At 45.4% G+C, this 20,184-nt stretch overlaps 1 protein-coding gene across 2 annotated transcripts in view; it reads left to right on the top strand.

Moving 5' to 3' along the window:
* Positions 1–18,184, top strand: part of LOC142249405 (uncharacterized) — a 78,149-nt gene extending 59,965 nt beyond the window's left edge. For both annotated transcript variants that reach the window (XM_075321058.1, XM_075321057.1), the window contains 2 exons: positions 14,760–14,821; positions 18,064–18,184. In XM_075321058.1, the coding sequence (XP_075177173.1) occupies positions 14,760–14,786 (27 nt within the window). In that variant the 3' untranslated portion in view covers positions 14,787–14,821; positions 18,064–18,184. The remainder of the gene's footprint in view (positions 1–14,759; positions 14,822–18,063) is intronic.
* The last annotated feature ends 2,000 nt before the right edge of the window (positions 18,185–20,184 follow it).

Raw genomic sequence — 20,184 nt, 5'->3', positions numbered from 1 at the left:
TTGTGCCCTAGTTGTACACTTCACAGCTAGATTGGCATCAAGCACATTCAAAAATACGCCATTCTTAACCGTCCCCAGGAAGACACCGTGGTAGGTAGCAAAGTCTTTGCTGAACCATGACTTGTTCATCTTGGCTCCTTTTAAAAACAATGTAAGCAAGGGTTACTCCAAGTGGAGTCTCCCTTTTTTCAAAAAATTGGGCCACACAGACACCCCATCAGTGGCAGCACTTGTGCCCTAGTTGCAAACAGGATGTTTTGATTTGCATCAAGCACATTCCAAATCCACAAGCATTTACTCTCCCCAGGATGACACAGGGGTAGTAAATTCCTTGTGGATCCATGACTTGTTCATTTGATGAACGTTAGTCTGTCCACATTGTCACCGGACAGACGCGTGCGCTTATCTGTCAGCACACACCCAGCAGCACTGAAGACACGTTCAGAGACAACGCTGGCAGCTGGACACGACAAAATCTCCAAGGCGTAACTGGAGAGCTCTGGCCATTTTTCAAGATTTGAAGCCCAAAATGAGCAAGGCTCCATTTGCAAAGTCATGGCATCAATGTTCATTTGGAGATACTCCTGTATCATCCTCTCCAGCCATTGACTATGTGTCAGACTTGTTGTCTCTGGTGGCCTTGCAAAGGACGGTCTAAAAAAATTATGAAAAGATTCCATAAAATTGCTGTTACCAGCACCAGATACAGTGCTACTGGTACGGGTAGACTGTTGAAGATGACAAGACCGTCCCATGTTTGTCAAGTTACAACTGGGAGATTCACTCCCTGCACCTGCACGGTTGTTTGGTGGAAAAGCCGAGCTAAGATCGAGTAACAGCTTCTGCTGATACTCCTGCATACAAGCGTCCCTTTCTATGGCTGGAATTATGTCACAAAATTTGGACTTGTACCGGGGATCTAATAGTGTGGCAAGCCAGTAGTCATCATCACTTCTAATTTTGACAATACGAGGGTCATGATGCAGGTAGTGCAGCAAGAAGGCGCTCATGTGTCTTGCGCAGCCATGCAGACCAAGTCCACGCTGTGTTTATGGCATAGAGGTACTAACCGTTCTTTCTTCCTCTGATATCTCCCCCCAACCTCTTTCAATAGAAAGGTCTCCCTCATCCGCTGAGTCTTCCATGTCCATGGACAGTTCGTCATCCATTTCTTCATGTTCTCCTGCACCTTCCTCAACATTTCGCCTGCTACCATGCGCCCTTGTTGATCCCTGTCCCCCATGGTCCCATGCCTGCCGCGTTGGTGATGATGAACGTCTGGGCCTTGGTGATGTTGTTGTCCCTTGCGCATATGAATCCTCCTGTAGTTCCTCCCCTTCCTGTTGTCCCACCCCCTGACTCCAAATAGTGTTTAGCGTGTGCTCCAGCATGTAAATGACTGGAATTGTCATGCTGATAATGACATTGTCAGCGCTAAACATATTCGTCGCCATGTTGAAACTGTGCAGAAGGGTGCATAGGTCCTTGATCTGAGACCACTCCATCAGGGTGATCTGCCCCACCTCTGCATGTCGTTGGCCCAGGCTATACGTCATGACGTTTTGCACCAGGGCTCGGCGGTGCTGCCACAGTCGCTGTAACATGTGGAGAGTCGAATTCCAGCGTGTCGCCACATCGCATTTCAGGCGATGAACCGGCAGGACGAAAGACTTTTGGAGCGGTGCAAGTCGCTCAGCTGCGGCGGTTGAACGGCAAAAGTGAGCAGACAGTTTTCGTGCCCTGGTCAGAAGGCCATCTAGGCCGGGATAGTGTGTTAAAAATTGCTGGACAACAAGGTTCAACATGTGAGCCATACAAGGCACGTGTGTCACCTTGCCAAGGCGAAGGGCCGCACCCAGGTTTGCATCATTGTCGCACACGGCCTTACCAGGCTGCAGGTTGAGTGGAGACAACCATTTATTAAACTCGGACCGCACAGCTGAACACAACTCCTCTGCTGTGTGACTCTTATTCCCAAGACATGTCAAGCTAAAGACCGCCTGATGCCGTTGCGCTCTGCTGCCAGCATAGTAATGAGGGGTGCGTGATTCCTTCTGCGCAGTGAGAACACTGGTGGCCTGACCAGGCAGGCTTGGGGAGGAGGTGGAGGACCCAGATGAGGTGGAGGAGGAACAGAAGCAGTGGCGGAACTTGGACAGACAGAGGATTGACACACAAGTCGTGGGGACGGCAAGACTTGTGCAGCAGACCCTTCACCATCTATCACCATAGTTACCCAGTGCCCAGTCAGTGACATGTAACGTCCCTGTCCATGCTTACTGGTCAAAGTATCGGTGGTGAAATGCACCCGTTGACACACAGAGTTTCTCAAGGAATCGGTGATGTTGTGTGCGACATGCTGGTGTAGCGCGGGTACACCTTTCTTAGAGAAGTAGTGGCGACTGGGCATCTGGTACTGGGGCACAGCGACAGACATAAGGTCTCTAAAATCCTGTGTGTCCACCAGGCGGAAAGGCAGCATTTCGGTAGCCAAGAGCTTACAAAGGGATAAAGTCAACCTCTTAGCTTTGTCATGGGTCGCAGGAAATGGCCTTTTATTTGTCCACATCTGAAGGACAGAGATCTGGCTGCTGTGTGTAGACGGTGTTGAGTAGGGTGTCCCTGGAAAAATGCAGCTTTCTGAGGAAAGTGCAGGTGTAGACATGATGTTGCCTTCATCCAACGTTAGTGCTATCGATGTCTGAGAGAGCTGTACACACGCACTTGTTTCCCCTTCCAAACCAACTGATGACCTACCAAGCAAACTGCCTGTTGCGGTTACAGTGGTGGAAGTTGTGCGTGGAAAACCAGGTGTGACAGCTGTCCCCACAGTCCTAGAAGATGAAGAGCGCGCGGATGCACTAGAAGGGGCAGGCGGTGGATGGTTCGCTCCGCTAGGCCGCATTGCAGCACGGTGAGCTTCCCACCGGGACATATGATATTTATTCATGTGACGATTCATGGAAGAAGTTGTCAAACTGCTGAGGTTTTGACCTCTACTAACAGAATCATGACAAATTTTACAGATCACATAATTTGGGCGATCTTTTGCTATGTCAAAAAAGGACCAGGCTAGGCAAGGCTTAGAGGGCATGCGACCTGTTGATCCACCCTGACTAGTGCTCAGAGGCAGAGTGGTGGCTGAGGATGCAGTTGTAGACGTGCTACCAGTACTCCGACTCTGTCCAGTAAGGTGCAAGGTAACTTCATCATCAGTTGTATCCTCCTCCACCACTTCTGTTGACCTCCTCGAGTGCCTGACTGTGGGTTGACAGTAGGTGGGATCTAGAACTTCCTCATCAATTGTTGTGTTTGCACTCCCCTCACCCTCAGACCGAGCCTCTTCTTGCCCTGACCGAATATTTAAGTTGTCATCCCAATCTGGTATCTGCGTCTCATCGTCATCAGTATGTTCCTCGTTGTCTATAACAACAGGTGTTACAGTTGGTGAAAAAGGGTCAACATTATGCTCAGAAACTTGGTCCTCACGGCCTGAATCAGAGTCACAAAGGTTCTGGGCATCACTGCAGACCATTTCCTGGTCTGTACTCACTGTAGCTTGGGAGCAGATCTCTGATTCCCAGGCTATAGTGTGACTGAACAGCTCTGCAGACTCAGCCATCTCAGTTCCACCATACTGTGCAGGGCGGATGGAGACTTCAGAGCTGGGAGAAAGCAAGTGTGATTGGGATGACAACTCAGAGGACTGGTGTTTTGGATGCGGTAGTTGAGGTGGCGGAGAGGGCACTTGTTGGACCACTTGAGATCCATTCAAGCATTTTCCTTTTTTGGCCATCATCTACCTTTGTTCCAGTTGTCCGTGTCCGTAAAAAAGGGAGCACATCGGATTGTCCACGGTAAGTAGTAGACATCTTACTTTTGCTGGAAGATGGTCTATCTTCAGCAGATGTTAATGGAGCTTTGCCACCTTCCCCACGGATAAACCCTTTTTTTCCTTTTCCAACACGCCTCTTACCCTTTCCACCAGCATCTGTCATTTTGCCACTCATTTTGATTGCGACAAGATTGTGCACTTAAAATGTGGTAGTAAAAATTGAGAGGTGGTGTAGATTTTAGCGGTGGTCTATCTTTATTAACAGCAGAATAAACAACAATAATTATCACTGACAATGCAACTACGGCCCTTAAACTGGCAGCAGTGTTTGCTAGTATAATGGCTTAGTAACAATGAGTTTGAGTGTGCAATGCAGGCAGACGTGCTGCAAATATCTTTGCACTTGTGGGACAATACAGAAGTCAAACAGCCACGTTTAGGATGCCACTAAGTTCACTCAGTGTTTGCTAGTATAATGGCTTAGTAACAATGAGTTTGAGTGTGCAATGCAGGCAGAGGTGCTGCAAATATCTTTGCACTTGTGGGATAATATAGAAGCCCAACAGCCACGTTTAGGATGCCACTAAGTTCACTCAGTGTTTGCTAGTATAATGGCTTAGTAACAATGAGTTTGAGTGTGCAATGCAGGCAGAGGTGCTGCAAATATCTTTGCACTTGTGGGACAATACAGAAGTCCAACAGCCACGTTTAGGATGCCACTAAGTTCACTCAGTGTTTGCTAGTATAATGGCTTAGTAACAATGAGTTTGAGTGTGCAATGCAGGCAGAGGTGCTGCAAATATCTTTGCACTTGTGGGACAATACAGAAGTCCAACAGCCACGTTTAGGATGCCACTAAGTTCACTCAGTGTTTGCTAGTATAATGGCTTAGTAACAATGAGTTTGAGTGTGCTAAGGGCAGGAGGGTACAGTGGCAGGGTTATGGGTCTCTGGGTAGAGGAAAGGAAGCCTGCCTTTCTATCCCTCCAAATGGGGAAATGCAGCGAGGAAATCCCTGACCTTAGCTACACAGATGCTGTCATCTTGTGTAGCTGTTAAACTCTGTTTTCACGGACCTGTCACCTATTGTTCTGACCCTGGCGGTATTAGCCCTTAAAAGGACTGATAGAAAGTGCTATCCCTATGCTGTACAGCGCTGTGTATAGAGCATACACAGCGGTATCGGAGCTAGGCGCTGCGCCAGCGGTGACTGACACCAAGGACGCAGAAGGCAGATAATGGCGTGCTGGAGGAAAATGTCCGTTTTTATAATGCAGGGACATGTGACATGGACATCCTATCACACATGCCGTTGCTTCTCTGGCTAAAAGTCCACTTAGCTGTGTGTGTGTGTCTGGGATTGGCTGACATGCTGGCCCGCCCCACTACACGCGCGCGCTTAGGGAAGGAAGACAAGGAAAAAAAAAAAAAAATGGCGATCGCCATTATCCATACAGCAGTGATCTGAATGCGCTGTTCCTGCACACTATACACTGAAATTTCATAATAGTGTGAGTCACAGAGTGACTTACACTATTACAGCGGAAAGCCAGCTAGGAATTAGCTGGTCTTTTTGCTGCTAGAACCGTTCTCGAACGTATCTAGAACTATCGAGCTTTAGCAAAAAGCTCGAGTTCTAGTTCTATGTAGAACAGCCCCCAAAATCACTCGAGCCGCGAACTGGAGAACCACGAACCACGAACCGCGCTCAACTCTAATAATTACATGTTCAGACGTTAAAAAAACAACACGTTTCGGCGGCGATGCCTTCCTCCGGTTCTAGTAGCCATTGTTACAAGTGAGTTTTTAAAAAGCAACTAAGCTCTGTCTTGGTGACTCCCACAATCAGTGCACTAATTGGTATCACCATAGGAGGTGGGAGAAACCATAGACAATCACAGACTAAAACATAGTAACGAAAACACATCTGAACAATAATTTTCATGTTATATGTACAAACAGTAATATAATATATTTTCATTTGAATTAATTTATAGTTTTGTACATATTGTCAATCCAATAAGGACTTCAGAGAATTCCACAAATAGGAACACAAGAGAAAGAACACAGAAAAAAACACCAAAAAAGTCCATCATATTATTGTATATATCGACCTTACTTGATCCAATACTGCATATAGAGCCAACATATTATAACAATACATATATTATTGATAACTTTGATCCACAAATAGGAACACAAGAGAAAAAACACAGAAAAAAAACACCAAAAAAGTCCATCATATTATTATATATATCGACCTTACTTGATCCAATACTGCATATAGAATCAACCTATTATAACAATACATATATTACTGATAACATTTTATCATAGCAAAACAAGATTTTACTATCGCATAGTGAGATGAAAAAACGTATCAAATAATGCAAATATACATATGGGAAAGAGAAATATCCACAACACCTGCTACCGCAAAAAGTAGTCTAATAGCATCTAATTAGGTCTTGTCTGTGAGGCTATGTGCGCACGTGTGCGCTCTGCACCGCACCGAAAATGTGCGCTTCAGAGCGCAGCTGAAAAGCTGCGTTGTGAAGCGCATGGTGCCGGCAGATTCGTTCGCTCTGCATGCTGCCTCTCCCTATAGACAGCATGCAGAATGCACGAAAGAAGTGACATGTCACTTCTTAGAACGCAGCGATTCGGCAAGCAGCCGAATCGCTGCGTTCTAACATGCCACGTGCGCACGGCCCCTGCACAATCGCCATAGATTGTGCAGGGGACGCAGGACGCATGCAGTTACGCTGCGGTGCAGAACGCAGCGTAACTGCATGTAATACGCACACACCCTTACTCAGACCTGTGGGTGCTCGTGTTTCCAATAAAAAAATCCATTTACTTTCATGATTAAGCAATTTTGTTCTATGGTTTCTACCTCTCACTGGTTTGTAGATTTTCTCTATCCCCATAAATTTGAATGCTCTGACATCACCTCTATGTACCATAGCGAAATGCCTGGATACTGCAGATATCCCTATCAAATGTGTATTGGGCACATCAGACAGATGTTTTCTAATTCTTTTTTTTAAGGAACCCGTTATGCAGCCAGTATACTGTATATGGAAATCTATGCATTCTATCATGTATACTACATATTCTGTATTGCAATTAATAAATTATGTAATATTGTAAGTATCACCTGTAACCGCTGAGGAAAAAACTTTGGTTTTAGATGCGAAGCCACAGCATTTGCAGCGGTTGGCTCCACATCTAAAAAAACCTGTCATTTCTAACCACGTCGTAGATTTAACCGTTTGATGATGAGTTTTGAATAAGCTGGGCGGCAATATGTTTTGTAGGGTGGGTGCCCATTTTGCTACAAATCTGATTTCATTAGATTTTAATATATCCTTAATCTTTGGATCCTGATCCAAAATGGGCAAATGCTTTTTCAAAATATCTTTAATAAATCGAAATTGTTCACTGTACTGTGTGGAAAAGGTGATCATTTTCCTATTAGTATCTAATTTTCCATTTCTTTTATCTTTTAATAATTCATTCCTATCAGAAGTCTGTAGTCACAGAGTGACAGAGTAAGTGCAGACACATCACAAACGTGGGATACCCCCTTTAACCCCTTAGTGACGGAGCTAATTTTCACCTTAATGACCAGACCAAATTTTGCAATTCTGACCACAGAAACAAACAAAACAAAACAAACAAACAAATTTTTTTTTTGTTAGGAAGTTAGAAGAGTTCAATGTTTATCAGCGATTTCTCATTTTTACATCAAAATTTACAAAACCATTTTTTTAGGGACCACATCATATTTGAAGTGACTTCGATAGGCCTAGATGACAGAAAATACCCAAAAGTGACACCATTCTAAAAACTGCACCCCCCAAAGTACTCAAAACCACATTCAAGAAGTTTATTAACCCTTCAGGTGCTTCACATGAACAAAAGCAATGTGGAATGAAAAAAAGCAAAAATTTAATTTTACCTAAAATGTTGCTCTGACCCAAATTTATTCACTTTTAAAAGAAATAACAGAACAAAATGGACCACAAAACTTGTTCCCCACTTTGTTATGAACGCACTGATACCCCACATGTGGTCAGAAACCTCTGTTTGGACAAATGGGAGGGCTCGGAACAGAAGGAGCAATATTTGAATTTTGGAAAGCAAATTTGGCTGAAATAGATTGCGGGCACCATGTTGCATTTACAGGTTCGCTAAGGTACCTAAACAGAAGAAACCCCTCACAAGTGACGCCATTTTTGGAACTAGACCCCTCAAGGCTTCTATCTAGGGGTATAGTGAGCATTTTGGATCCACAGGTACTTCACAGATTTTGTTAACGTTACGTTGTCATATTGAAAATTTTAATAATTTTCTCAAAAATGTTGCTTTAGCATCAATTTTCTCACTTTTTCAAGAGGTAATTCCAAAAATTTGACCTCAAGGTTTGTTACCCACTTTTTTATGAGCACGGTGATACCTCACATGTGGTCTGAAACCTTTGTTTGGACAAATGGGAGGGCTTGGAACGGAAGGAACAATATTTGAATTTTGGAAAGGAAATTTGGCTGAAAAAGATTGCGGGCACCATGTCGCATTTGGAGGTCCCCTAAGGTACCTAAACAGCAGAAACCCCGCACAAGTGACCCCATTTTGGAAACCAGGCCCCTCAAGGAATTTATCTAAATGTTTGGTGAGTACCCTGAACCCCCAGGTGCTTCACAGAAGTTTATAATGTTGAGCTGTGAAAATAAAAAAAATACATTTTTACCACAAAATTGTTACTTCAACCAGGTAGCTTTTTTTTTTACAAGTGTAAAAGGAAAAAATTCAGCATAAAATTTATTGTGCAATTTCTCCCGAGTTTGGCGATACCTTATATGTGGTGGAAATCAACTGTTTGGGCGCATGACAGGGCTCGGAAGGGAAGGAGTGCCATTTGACTGCAAAATTGTCTGGAATCAATAGCGGACGCCATGTTGCATTAGGAGAGCCCCTGAGGTGCCTAAACAGTGGAGGTCGCCCACAAGTGGCCCTATTTTGGAAAATAGACCCCTGAAGGAATCTATCTAGATGTTTGGTGAGTACCCTGAACCCTCAGGTGCTTCACAGAAGTTTATAATGTTGAGCTGTGAAAATAAAAAAATACATTTTTACCACAAAATTGTTACTTCAACCAGGTAGCTTTTTTTTTTACAAGTGTAAAAGGAAAAAAATCAGCATAAGATTTATTGTGCAATTTCTCCTGAGTATGCTGATACCTTATGTGTGGTGGAAATCAACAGTTTGGGTGCACAGCAGGGCTCGGAAGGGAAGGAGCGCCATTTGACTGCACAATTGGCTGGAATCATTAGCGGACGCTATGTTGCATTTGGAAAGCCCCTAAGGTGCCTAAACAGTGGAGGTCCCCCACAAGTGACCCCATTCTGGAAACAAGACACTTCATGGCTTTTATCTAGGTGTATAGTGAGCAGTTTGAATCCAAGAGTACTTCACAGAATTTGATAAGCTTAGGTTGCCATATTGAAAATTTTCATTTTTTTCACAAAAATGTTGCTTTAGCATCAAATTTATTACTTTTTCAAGAGGCAAAAACAAACCGTGGACCCAAGAGGTTGTTATCCAATGTCTTATGAGCACAGGGATACCCCATATGTGGCCAAAAACCTCTGTTTGGATAAATGGGAGGGCTTGGAATGGAAGGAGCACCATTTGAATTCTGGAAAAGTTGAAATAAATTGCGGGCACCATGTCACATTAGCAGGGCCCCTTGAGTACCTATACAGCAGAAACCCTGAACAAATGAGACCCTTTTGGAAACTGGATTTTAATCAGGAGTATAGTAAGCATTTTGAATCCACAGGTACTTCACAAAAATGTTGCTGTAGCAACAAATTTCTCACTTTTAGGCTATGTGGCCATGATCCAGTGACACGGCGTCTAGTACCCAGTGTCAGCCTTCCTGCAGAGATATGAGTGTTGTCCACGGGAGACCGCAGCTGCTCATGCCCACGATTTGGGTTCAGGCTGCTGTGGACTTTAGCTCTATGCTACCTGCAGAGAACACTCTTGTCTCCACAGAATAAACGGACATGCTGAGGCTCGGGAAGCTGCGCCACAGGTCGGTTTATGCTGTGGAGAAAAGAAGCACAGTGGGCATGGGATTTCTAAAAATCCTTCCACTGTGCTTCTACTGCACAACGCAGCGCTATGGATGCAGGGAAAACAGTCTGCGCCCAAAACGCTGCAAATCCCGATTGTGGGCGCACAGCCTAAAATGCTACATTGGATGAATGGATAGATGTCAAACAAATATAACGTCCCATTCCCCTGCATATTCTAAGCTGGCGCCCTTTAGTGCCTTTCATGTGGCACTAAAGGGTGCCTAGCCTTGTATTTAGCCCCCCCCCGAAAAATTAATAATTAAAATAAACGACGTGGGGTCCCCCCTATTTTTGATAGCCAGCTAGGGTAAAGCAGACAGCTGTAGCCTGCAAACCACAGCTGACAGCTTCACCTTGGCTGGTGATCAATTTGGAGGGCTCCTCAGGCGTTTTTCTAAAATAAAACAAAAACAAACAAACGTGGGGTGCCCCCCAAATTAGATCACCAGCCAAGGTGAAGCGGACAGCTGGGGTGTGGTATTCTCAGGGTGGGAAGAGCCATGGTTATTGGACTCTTCCCAGCCTAAAAATAGCAGGCCGCAGCCGCCCCAGAAGTGGCGCATCCATTAGATGCGCCAATCCTGGCGCTTCGCCCCAGCTCATCCTGCGCCCTGGTGCGGTGGCAAACGGGGTAATATACGGGGTTGATACCAGCTGTAATGTCACCTGGCATCAAGCCCTGGGGTTAGTGATGTCACGGCATCTAAACAGATACCTGACATCACTAACCCAGTCAGTAATAGAAAAAAATAAAGACAAAAAAAAAATTTATTTGAAAAAACACTCCCCGAAACATTCCTCTTTCACCAATTTATTGAAAATAAACACATTCCGGTCGCTGTAATCCATTTTGGAGGTCCCTCGACGACTCTGGACCTAATACTGCACTCACACTGCCCCGGTCCAACCTAGGGCAGAGTGACCTGCAGTAACCTCATTCCAGAATATGAGGGGCACGCTCACAGAACGTACCCCCCATTTTCTAGAACAGCAGGCTCTCCATGTGAGGAGTGTGGCTGCAGATTACTGCACTCACTCTCCCCCGGTCCACAGTACAGCAGCATGTGCAAGCAGCGCGGTCAGCGTCCCTGCTTGCAAGGATCCAGCTGACAGGCGGTGTCTGCACATGCGCCGCCAGCTTTCCAGAGGGAGGCGGAGTGATCACAGGGACGGAGCAGCAGCAGCCAGGTAACGTAAGACCGGGGGCTGAGGGGGGGGGTGACGGCGGGACCTGGGGACAACTTTTCTGTCGCATGTGACGTGTCACATGCGGCAGAAAGAGCAGGATGAATGCGGCTGCGCGCTACTGTGCGCTGCGCGCCGCCATCTTGCACGCTCCGGAGGAGGGAAGGGGGAGTGCTCTGGAGAACCGGAGGGTGCTCCGGGGGACCAGAGATCTCCGGTGTACCGGAGGAGGGGTCAGGGAGAGGACATTTCCCTCCGATCTGAAATGTTTGATCATTTCAGATCGGAGGGAAATGAATGCAGAGCCGGCGGCGGCAGTTTTCGGCGCGTGTCGGCGCTATTTTTGATGTCCGGTGGGGGTGGGGGTTGATTTCTCCGGTACCGGGGGCTTTGGGGGCACTAAAGGATTATATTTCTTTATCATCTGACATGTTTGATCATGTCAGATGAGAAAGAAATCAGTATTTGCCATTTTTTTTTTTATGTGTACGTCGGTATACGGTGTATACTGGCGATCACATTATCGTGGTCCAAAAAAAAACACCCCGATTCATAATCTTGGGGGTCTCAGCTACCTCCGGTAGCTGAAACCCCCGAGATTTTTAGTCACTGGGGGGCGCTACAAGCTTTTTCCGGCCTGACGTCTCAAGACGTCGGAACAGAATAAGTACCCTGTTTTTCCGACGTCTTGAGATGTTAGGCCGTCGCTATAGGGTTAATGCTCCTAACATTAAAAAAACATAGTAACCCTTAAATTGGCAGATGGCACAATACTTTATTAACTTAGCCCTGTATAATGTAATCTTACAAGGTCTGAACTGTTACATTTGTACAGGATCAGGATTTATAACAGCACAGGAATACATCAACCAAAAGCCACCAGAAGTACAGAAATACATCACTAGAGCCCCCATCAGTACAGAAACACAGCATCAAAACCCTCATCAGTGCAGAAATACATCACCAAAACCACCATAGGTACAGAAACAAAGAATCAAAATGCCCATCAGTACAGAAATACATCCAAAGAACCACCATAGGTACAGAAGTACATAACAAGAACCACCATAGGTACAGAAACAAAGCATCAAAATGCCCATCAGTACAGAAATACATCACTAGAACCACCATAGGTACAGAATCAAAGCATCAAAATGATCATCAGTACAGAAATACATTACTAGCACCACCATAGGCGCAGAAACAAAGCATCAACATTCTTATCAGTAAAGAAATTCATCATCAGTACCACAAGCAACACAGAAATACATCCATATAATCCCTATCAGTACAGAAACAGCATCAAAACCCTCATCAGTACAGGAATACATCACAAGAATCGGTACACGGTTCATCAATTGTAATGTCAGGTCAGCCCTGTATATATATTTATCGCATCAACCTAGAACTTCCAGTATGTCCTTAACAATGGTAAGAAGATACTGGGAGTTGTAGTTACCAGTCCTTATCAGACCATACAGGAACTACAGTACTGGTGAGAATTAGTCAGTATCACAAATAAACATTTACAGTGGGTACAGGAAGTATTCAGACCCCTTTACATTTCTCACTCTAGTTTCATTGCAGCCATTTGGTAAATTCAAAAAAGTTCTTTTTTTTTCTCATTAATGTACAGTCTGCACCCCATCTCCCATCTTGACAGAAAAAACAAATGTAGAATTTTTTACGAATTTATTAAACAAGAAAAACTGAAGCATCACATGGTTATAAGTATTCAGACCCTTTGCATTACATACATTAATGAGAAAAAAATGAACTTTTTTGAATTTACCAAATGGCTGCAATGAAACAAAGAATGAAAAAATTAAAGGGGTCTGAATACTTTCCGTACCCACTGTACATCCAGATACCTTATAGATTACCTTATCTCTGAATAGTCGTTCTTTTTCTTTTCTTTATCTTGTCAAGATGCCATGATGAATTTTCATGGCCACAGCTCGTCTCTGCAGACTTCCATTTTCTCCACTTTTCTGCAGCACATCCCGGCACAATTCCTGAAAAATAAGAGTGTGATTATAATGTCCCTGAATAAAAATATCTGCCCCACACTGCATTCCTGAATAAATAATTAACCCACACTGTGTTCCCTGCACAAAACATGGCGCACACAGTCCCTCTTATGGTAGTGCCCTTTACACTGCCCTTTCCTTTCCATATTAAGCCCTCTCTTCACACTCCTCTCCACCCTACCCAGTCTTTATTATGTGCCATTTTTCTCATCCCATACGGTCATATAACAATCTCCGTAGTCATCACCTTCTTGCTTCCCATACTATGACCGCACCATTCCCCTCCTCATACTGTATCCACACGAATCCCCCCTCTCCTCATACTATCCGCACCCATGCCCTCTCACTGCTTATACTGTGTTCGCACTCATCCCCCCTCTCATGCTGTGTCTGCACCCATCCCCCTCACTTCCCATACTGTCTGCACCCATCCTCCCTCTCTGCATACTTTGTCTGCACCTATCCCCCTCTCTGCATACTTTGTCTGCACCCATCCCCCTCCCCCCAATGCTATGTCTGCACCCGTCCCCTTCACTTTTCATACTGTGTCCGCACCCATCCTCCCATCACATTTTATACTGTGTTCACACCCATCCCCCCCACATTTTATACTGTGTTCACACCCATTCCCCTCACTTTTCTACTGTGTCTTCACCCATCCCCTTCACATTTTATACTGTCTTCACCCATCCCCCTCACATTTTATACTGTGTCTGCACCCACCCCCCACATTTAATACTGTGCCTGCACCCATCCCTCTCACATTTTATACTGTGTCTGTACCCCCCACACATTTTATACTGTGTCTGCACCCATCCCCCACACTTTTCATACTGTGTCTGCACCCATCCCCCTCACATTTCATACTGTGTCTGCACCCACCCCCCTCACATTTTATACTGTGTCTGCACCCCCCCACACTTTATACTGTGTATGGCCCCCCCCACATTTTATACTGTGTCTGCACCCATCCCCCTGCCTTTTCATAATGTGTCTGCACCCATCCCCCTCACATTTCATACTGTGTCTGCACCCATCCCCCTCACATTTTATACTGTGTCTGCACCCATCCTACCGGAAAAAAAAACTAGAAACACATCTTACCGGATCCGTTGTGTGCTCAATGCATTTTCAATGGACTTGCGGTAAGATGCGTTTGCATGCGGTTGCGTGCGTTACTGTCCGGATTCGGTAATTTGCGGTATTTTATCTTGATACAAAAACGCAGTATGTTGCGTTTTTGTATGAAGATAAAATACTGCATCTCACCGGATCCAGTACATTACGGCGCACTCTGGAATGCTTTTCAATGAGCGCCGGATCCGTTTTTTACTGCAAGTCACCGCATCTAATTTCCAGGATACGGTTTTCAGTACAGAGCATGCCCAGAAAGTAGGAAAACAAAGTTATCTTTAAGTATATATTCCAAGGAGCATTCACATTGTCTCAGAATTGCCTGAACACCCCAGAGCTTTGACCAAATGTAAGTTTGATCACACTGTGCTTTTATAATGGCCTGCTTTTTTTTTTTTGTTCTAATGTACTTTCTTTATACCTTCACAGCTGGGCCAACAGCCCAGGAGCCAGTAATCGCCCCCAGTTTGGCACCACAAATCTTCAAAACAGTGAGTATATTTAAATTGTACAAATTTCTACATGCTTTAACCCCTTCAGCCCACGGGCATTTTGCGTTTTTCTGTTTCTTTTTCCCCTTTCTTTCTTCCGAGAGCCGTAACTTTTTTATTTTTCCGTCAATCTTGCCATATATATATTGTTTTTTTGCGGGATGAGTTGTAGTTTTAAAGGAAATCATAAGTTTTACCATTTAGTGTACTGGAAAACATCAAAAAAATTCCAAGTGCGGAAAAATTGCAAAAAAAGTGTGATCTCTTACAATAGTTTTTGGGATATTTTATTCACCGTGTTTACCATATGGTAAAACTGATGTATCAGTGTGATTCCTCAGGTTGGTGTGAGTTTGTAGACACCAAACATGAATAGGTTTACTTGTATCTAAGGAATTACAAAAAAAATCACAAGTTTGTCCAAAAAAAGTGGCGCACGTTTTGCGCCATTTTCCAAAACCTGTAGCGTTCTCTGGATCTATGGCTCAGTGACGGCTTATTTTTTGCGTTTCAAGCTGACGTTTTTAACAGTACAATTTTTGTGCAGATGCTAAGTTTTGATCGTCTGTTATTGCATTTTGTGCAAAATTTGCGGCTACCAAAAAATTTAATTTTGGCATTTGGAATTTATTTGCTGCAACACCATTTACCAATCAGATTAATTAATTTTATATTTTAATAAATCAGGCATTTCTAAACGCAGCGATACCAAATAAGTGTATTTTTTTTTTTACCCTTTCAATGGTTTGATTTGAACTTTTAGGTTTTTTTATTTTTTTTTAATTTTTAAAACTTTTTTTAACTTTTTTTTTTATTTTACTAGTCCCTCTAGGGGGCTATAGTGATCAGCAATCTGATCGCTCTGCGATATCTCCAGATCACAGCTACAGAGCTAAGATCTGCAGATATGCTGCTTTACTTTCAATGCCGGCTGTATTCCGGCATTGAGAGGAAGTAACTTATGTTAGCTACAGGTGTCATCACATGACCCTGTGCTACCATGGAAGCCACCGGATTCACGTGATCATGTCAACAAATGGGGTCCAGAGAACAGTCAAACAATGTATATACCTTTGTGGGAGTGTAAAAAAAAACAAAAAAAAAAAACGGATCTGTCAAAATTTCGCAAAAAAAACAACAGTCAAACGCATGTAACCGCAAGTCACCGGGCCGGTTTTATGCCGGATCCGGTAGATGGATCCTGTAAAATAACGGTCCGGTGACTTGCGGTTGCATGCTGTGTACTATAAATAAAACGGATCTGGCATGATGCTTTTTTTTGTTTTTTTTTCCGTTAGGCAAAAAATCGCTGATGTGAAACCAGCCTTACCCCTTGCTTCCCATTCTGGGTTCTCAAATGGCCCCTGTTTGCTCCACATACACACCCCCTCCCCAGGTCCCCTAATTACCATCAATCTTCGTGTCTTCAGCTCCATTGGAGCACTTTCCACCAGCTCTGTTCGCCCTTTGTGGCGCCGAGTGACGTCAGCAGCGTGATCAGCTGACCGGCTCACAATGCTGGCGTCACCGGGTCAGGGCTTGTACTGGCGTCTATTAGACGCTAGAACAGTGATCCCTGGGAGCTGGCGCTGCAGATTCTGAGAGCCGCAGTCAGCTTCACAGCGGCTCAGAGAACGTTCGACTCCCAGGCAGCTGCTGGGAGTCACCGTGAACCCCTGCATCACGCGACCCTCGAATCAGGCACCCCCCTGCCAGCTGCACCCGCCTGCCTCCTCTACATACAGCTCTGGGTACCGGTGAGTAAGAGAATGAAAGAGGATGAGCCTGGGCTGCCAACGTGTGCTTCTGCCCACCGGGTCCGCCTTCTGACGTGCATCTCCCCTCCCCAAGCCCCCCCTCCACCAATGACCCAATCTCCAGTAAGTCTAGCACATGGCTAATTTGCATGATTCCCCCCGTCGCATGCAAATTATCCATCTATAGTAGCCGAAGCCACACTGCTGGGCCCCTCTACTGCGGCTGTGACTGGGGCCCGGTGAAGAGGGGGGCCTGCTCGGCCTGGGGCTTAATACAGCTAAGTAATTACCCCAGGCTTGGCCGGGCCCCCCCCTCTTCACAGGGCCTGATACACCAGTCACAGTAGTAATGCCCTGATGGCGGCCCTGCACGCCGATACTGAATCGAGTAACGAGCAGTGTGATCACACACTCGCTCATCACTACATGTCACCAGTTCTTCTAATTTTCAACACTTGCTATGGACTCTGCATCTCCTTGAAAAGTTTATTTAAGGAATGTCTACACAGGTCAGACGGAAAATATGCTGCAAATCACAGTATTTTATGAAATGTCATCTATACTGTGGAGAAAAATTGCAGAGAAAATTGATCGACACTGTGGATTTCTCATCAAAAGTCTGTGAATTTATGTTGCGGATATTGAAAACAGATTTCACAATTTGCAATGCAAAGATTGATGTCAGCCGTGTATCCGTATTTCTGCAGCTGAAATTGCTGTTATATTCACACAACTTAGTTCAGATTTCATTATTCTTGCTCCCCTCCAACTTCATAATAAACTAAAGACCAGCTGAAGGGTTATCAGACAATTGCCATAGTATCAGTCTACATGAGTATACTCCCTAAGGCCCCCTTCACACGTCCGTGAAAATCACGCACGTGTTTCACGGACGTGTCAAAGGTGCGTTTTCCGAGACTGCAGGACTCGTGGAGGTGAGTTTGTGTTTGTGATTAAACAGATTAGGCGAAAAAACTAATCAGTTGCATCAGTTTTTTCCATCAGTTCCTTCAGTTTTTGGACGGATCTGTTGTACTACTGAGCATGCTCAGTATTAAAAAACGCAATCCGTCGTTGGTTTCCGGCAATGACGGATGACTCCAGATCCAGCTCCCATAGGGTTTCATTATACTACATGTCGGGCCAGATCCGACGTGATCCGTTTTTTTGCCATTGTCAAAAAAGTTACATGCTGCGTCCTTTCCGGCAGCCGGACGAAGAAATTTCGCCATATCCGGCGGACGCCCGATGTAACATGAGGTCATCAGGCACAATCCGGCGCTAATACAAGTCTATGGGGAATAAAACGGATCCGACGCCGGATCCGTTTTATCCGCAATTCGCCAAATTGTGCCTGTCGGCAAAAACTGATGTGTGACAGCACCCTAAGCTAATTAGTATTAGAACTTGTCTTTCTAAATAATTTGTACTACAATGATGTCAGTATTTCTTAAATTAATGCGGGCATTTCAATTTTTTTTTTAGGGTCTTTGGACGCAAACCGAAGAATAGAAGAAAGCATGCAATAAAAAAGAAAATAAAAGAATGAAATAATTTAATTATTGATGAAAACTTTCTATAAATCTTATGTTTCATTCAATCAATAAATCATTTGGAAATCTAAGTATCTGTGTGTTTTCTAACAACCGTAATTATTGTCAGGGTATGGTTCCACTTGCGCATAGCCTCCGATGTGAGTGCATCAGAAGCGATATGCTAATAACCCTCTGCTGCAAGCATCAAAATATGCTAATGACCCTCTGCTGTGAGCGTCAGCCGAGGGTCATGCGACTGTGATGCGATATTGCGATTAAGTCACAGCTGTGGAGAAGAGAGGAGGGAGCACTTTCTCCCCATCTCCTCCGCTGCCTGTCTCTGTGTACATCGCACTGCAGTCGGATGACATGGAGTGCAGTGCAATTGACTCGCCCATCCCAGGGCTATGGGACACCCGGTGCCGGGCCGGACTAGTCCAGGGGTAGTCAGTGGTGGCGGGGCCCGACTCCGTGGCCCTGGTGGGTGTCAGTTTAAATATGGCTGGTGACTTGGGAGCAATTAAAGTATTTGTTTCGTGACGCCACCTGTGGTTTGCGGCTATTAAGCCGATGCTGCTGTGTGAGGCCTCCGGGGTGATAATACGGCAGCAATGGTGGTACTGCTCCCCACAGGTGGAGCAGTGCCCCGGGGACACTGTTGGTGCTCGTGAAAGTCTATGGTGTTGTGTAGATAACACGGTGCAGGGCCGACAGGCAATGAAAGAACCAGGCACAAACAACAGTCTCTTTACCTTTTCCTCTTTTACTTTACGAACAGTCCAGTCCTGGGAGACCGTCACAGGTGGTGAAGGGGATCCGGTCGGCCTGGAAGTACTTGGGGTGATCTTTTTGGCCAGCTGAGTATGAGGCCTACTCCTGTTCTTTTCTTTACTATTATAGGACCCTGCTCTCTGGATCTAGCAATGGCCCTCTTGCTGCTGGGACCGGTGGTACGTCCCTTTCCCTCTGTGGTAGGCTGCGCAGGCCCTCTCTGGTGCTTCTCTGCTGGAGTCCACACCGGGCCCTGATGATGCAGCTGTACCTTCGGGCTGTCTATGGGCCAGGTGCTTGCAGCTCTCCTGCCCTTCGGATTCGGCTACCAGGGAGTATTTTAAGCCCTGGTGGCCACAGACTCCGATGTCCGAGTCTCTTCTCTGCCTCTCTGCTACTCCTGCTTCCCTGGGCCAACCTGCTCCAGCTCTAGGCCCCAGATCCACAGGACAGCACACTCTGCGTCTGCTTGCTATCACTTCTCTCTACAGACTGAACACTACTTCCTCCCTGAGGTCAGACTTAATGAATGCTCCCTGGAATTCCAGGTTCAGAGCTCCCCCTGCTGGCCGGAGGGAGAACTGCGTTGGATGTTAAACTTACTGGCCAATGGACCTCTCAATTACCTTCAGGCTCAGCATTAACCCTTTGGAAGGGCAATGCTGTTGTGGCAACCAGGTCCTGGGGCGCCACACTCCCCCTTAGTTAAATTCAGTACTCCTGGACTGTAGAACAAAACATAACATGTTAGAACATTGCATCCCATTATGGGAGGCGCATTACTTAAACGTTACAAACTTAAACACTACTATAAGAGTCCAGTGTGGCTCCCTGCCGGGTGTCCATTACACTGCTCCATGGGGGACCCGCCGCGATCAAACCCCCAACGTAGGCTCTGGGCGTGTGTCAGAGCATTGATGACCCCACTCTATGCACGCCGGATGGGTTTTTCTTCAGGGGTGTGGAGCACACTGGTGCTAACTATGTACAATTGGAGTGTTGGCCACCCACAGTCCAGTGGCCCAATTGTCCATTTACTTAATCACCTAAGACAAAAAACATTTTATACAAGACATTTCAACTAACTATATACATTCTGTTAGGTATTTTACTTTCTATGTTCTATACCTTGGAGGGGGCTGTCCCCGAGTGCTACGTTGGGACCGGCGTAGCTCTGGGGTTTGTCCCTGACTACTTGGAGTGTCTGCCCCCTCCGTGTTACTGGAAGGCCTAACCCTGACAGGTATGCGTGTTGGTTGCCTACGGGGTCTCAGATTCGCCAAGGGTACGACAGGGTCAC

Source organism: Anomaloglossus baeobatrachus, chromosome 8 (assembly GCF_048569485.1).
Source record: "Anomaloglossus baeobatrachus isolate aAnoBae1 chromosome 8, aAnoBae1.hap1, whole genome shotgun sequence".
In the NCBI taxonomy this organism is placed as follows: domain Eukaryota; kingdom Metazoa; phylum Chordata; class Amphibia; order Anura; family Aromobatidae; genus Anomaloglossus; species Anomaloglossus baeobatrachus.
The sequence above is the reverse complement of the archived record's forward strand: the minus strand, read 5'-3'. Positions and strand labels throughout refer to the sequence as shown.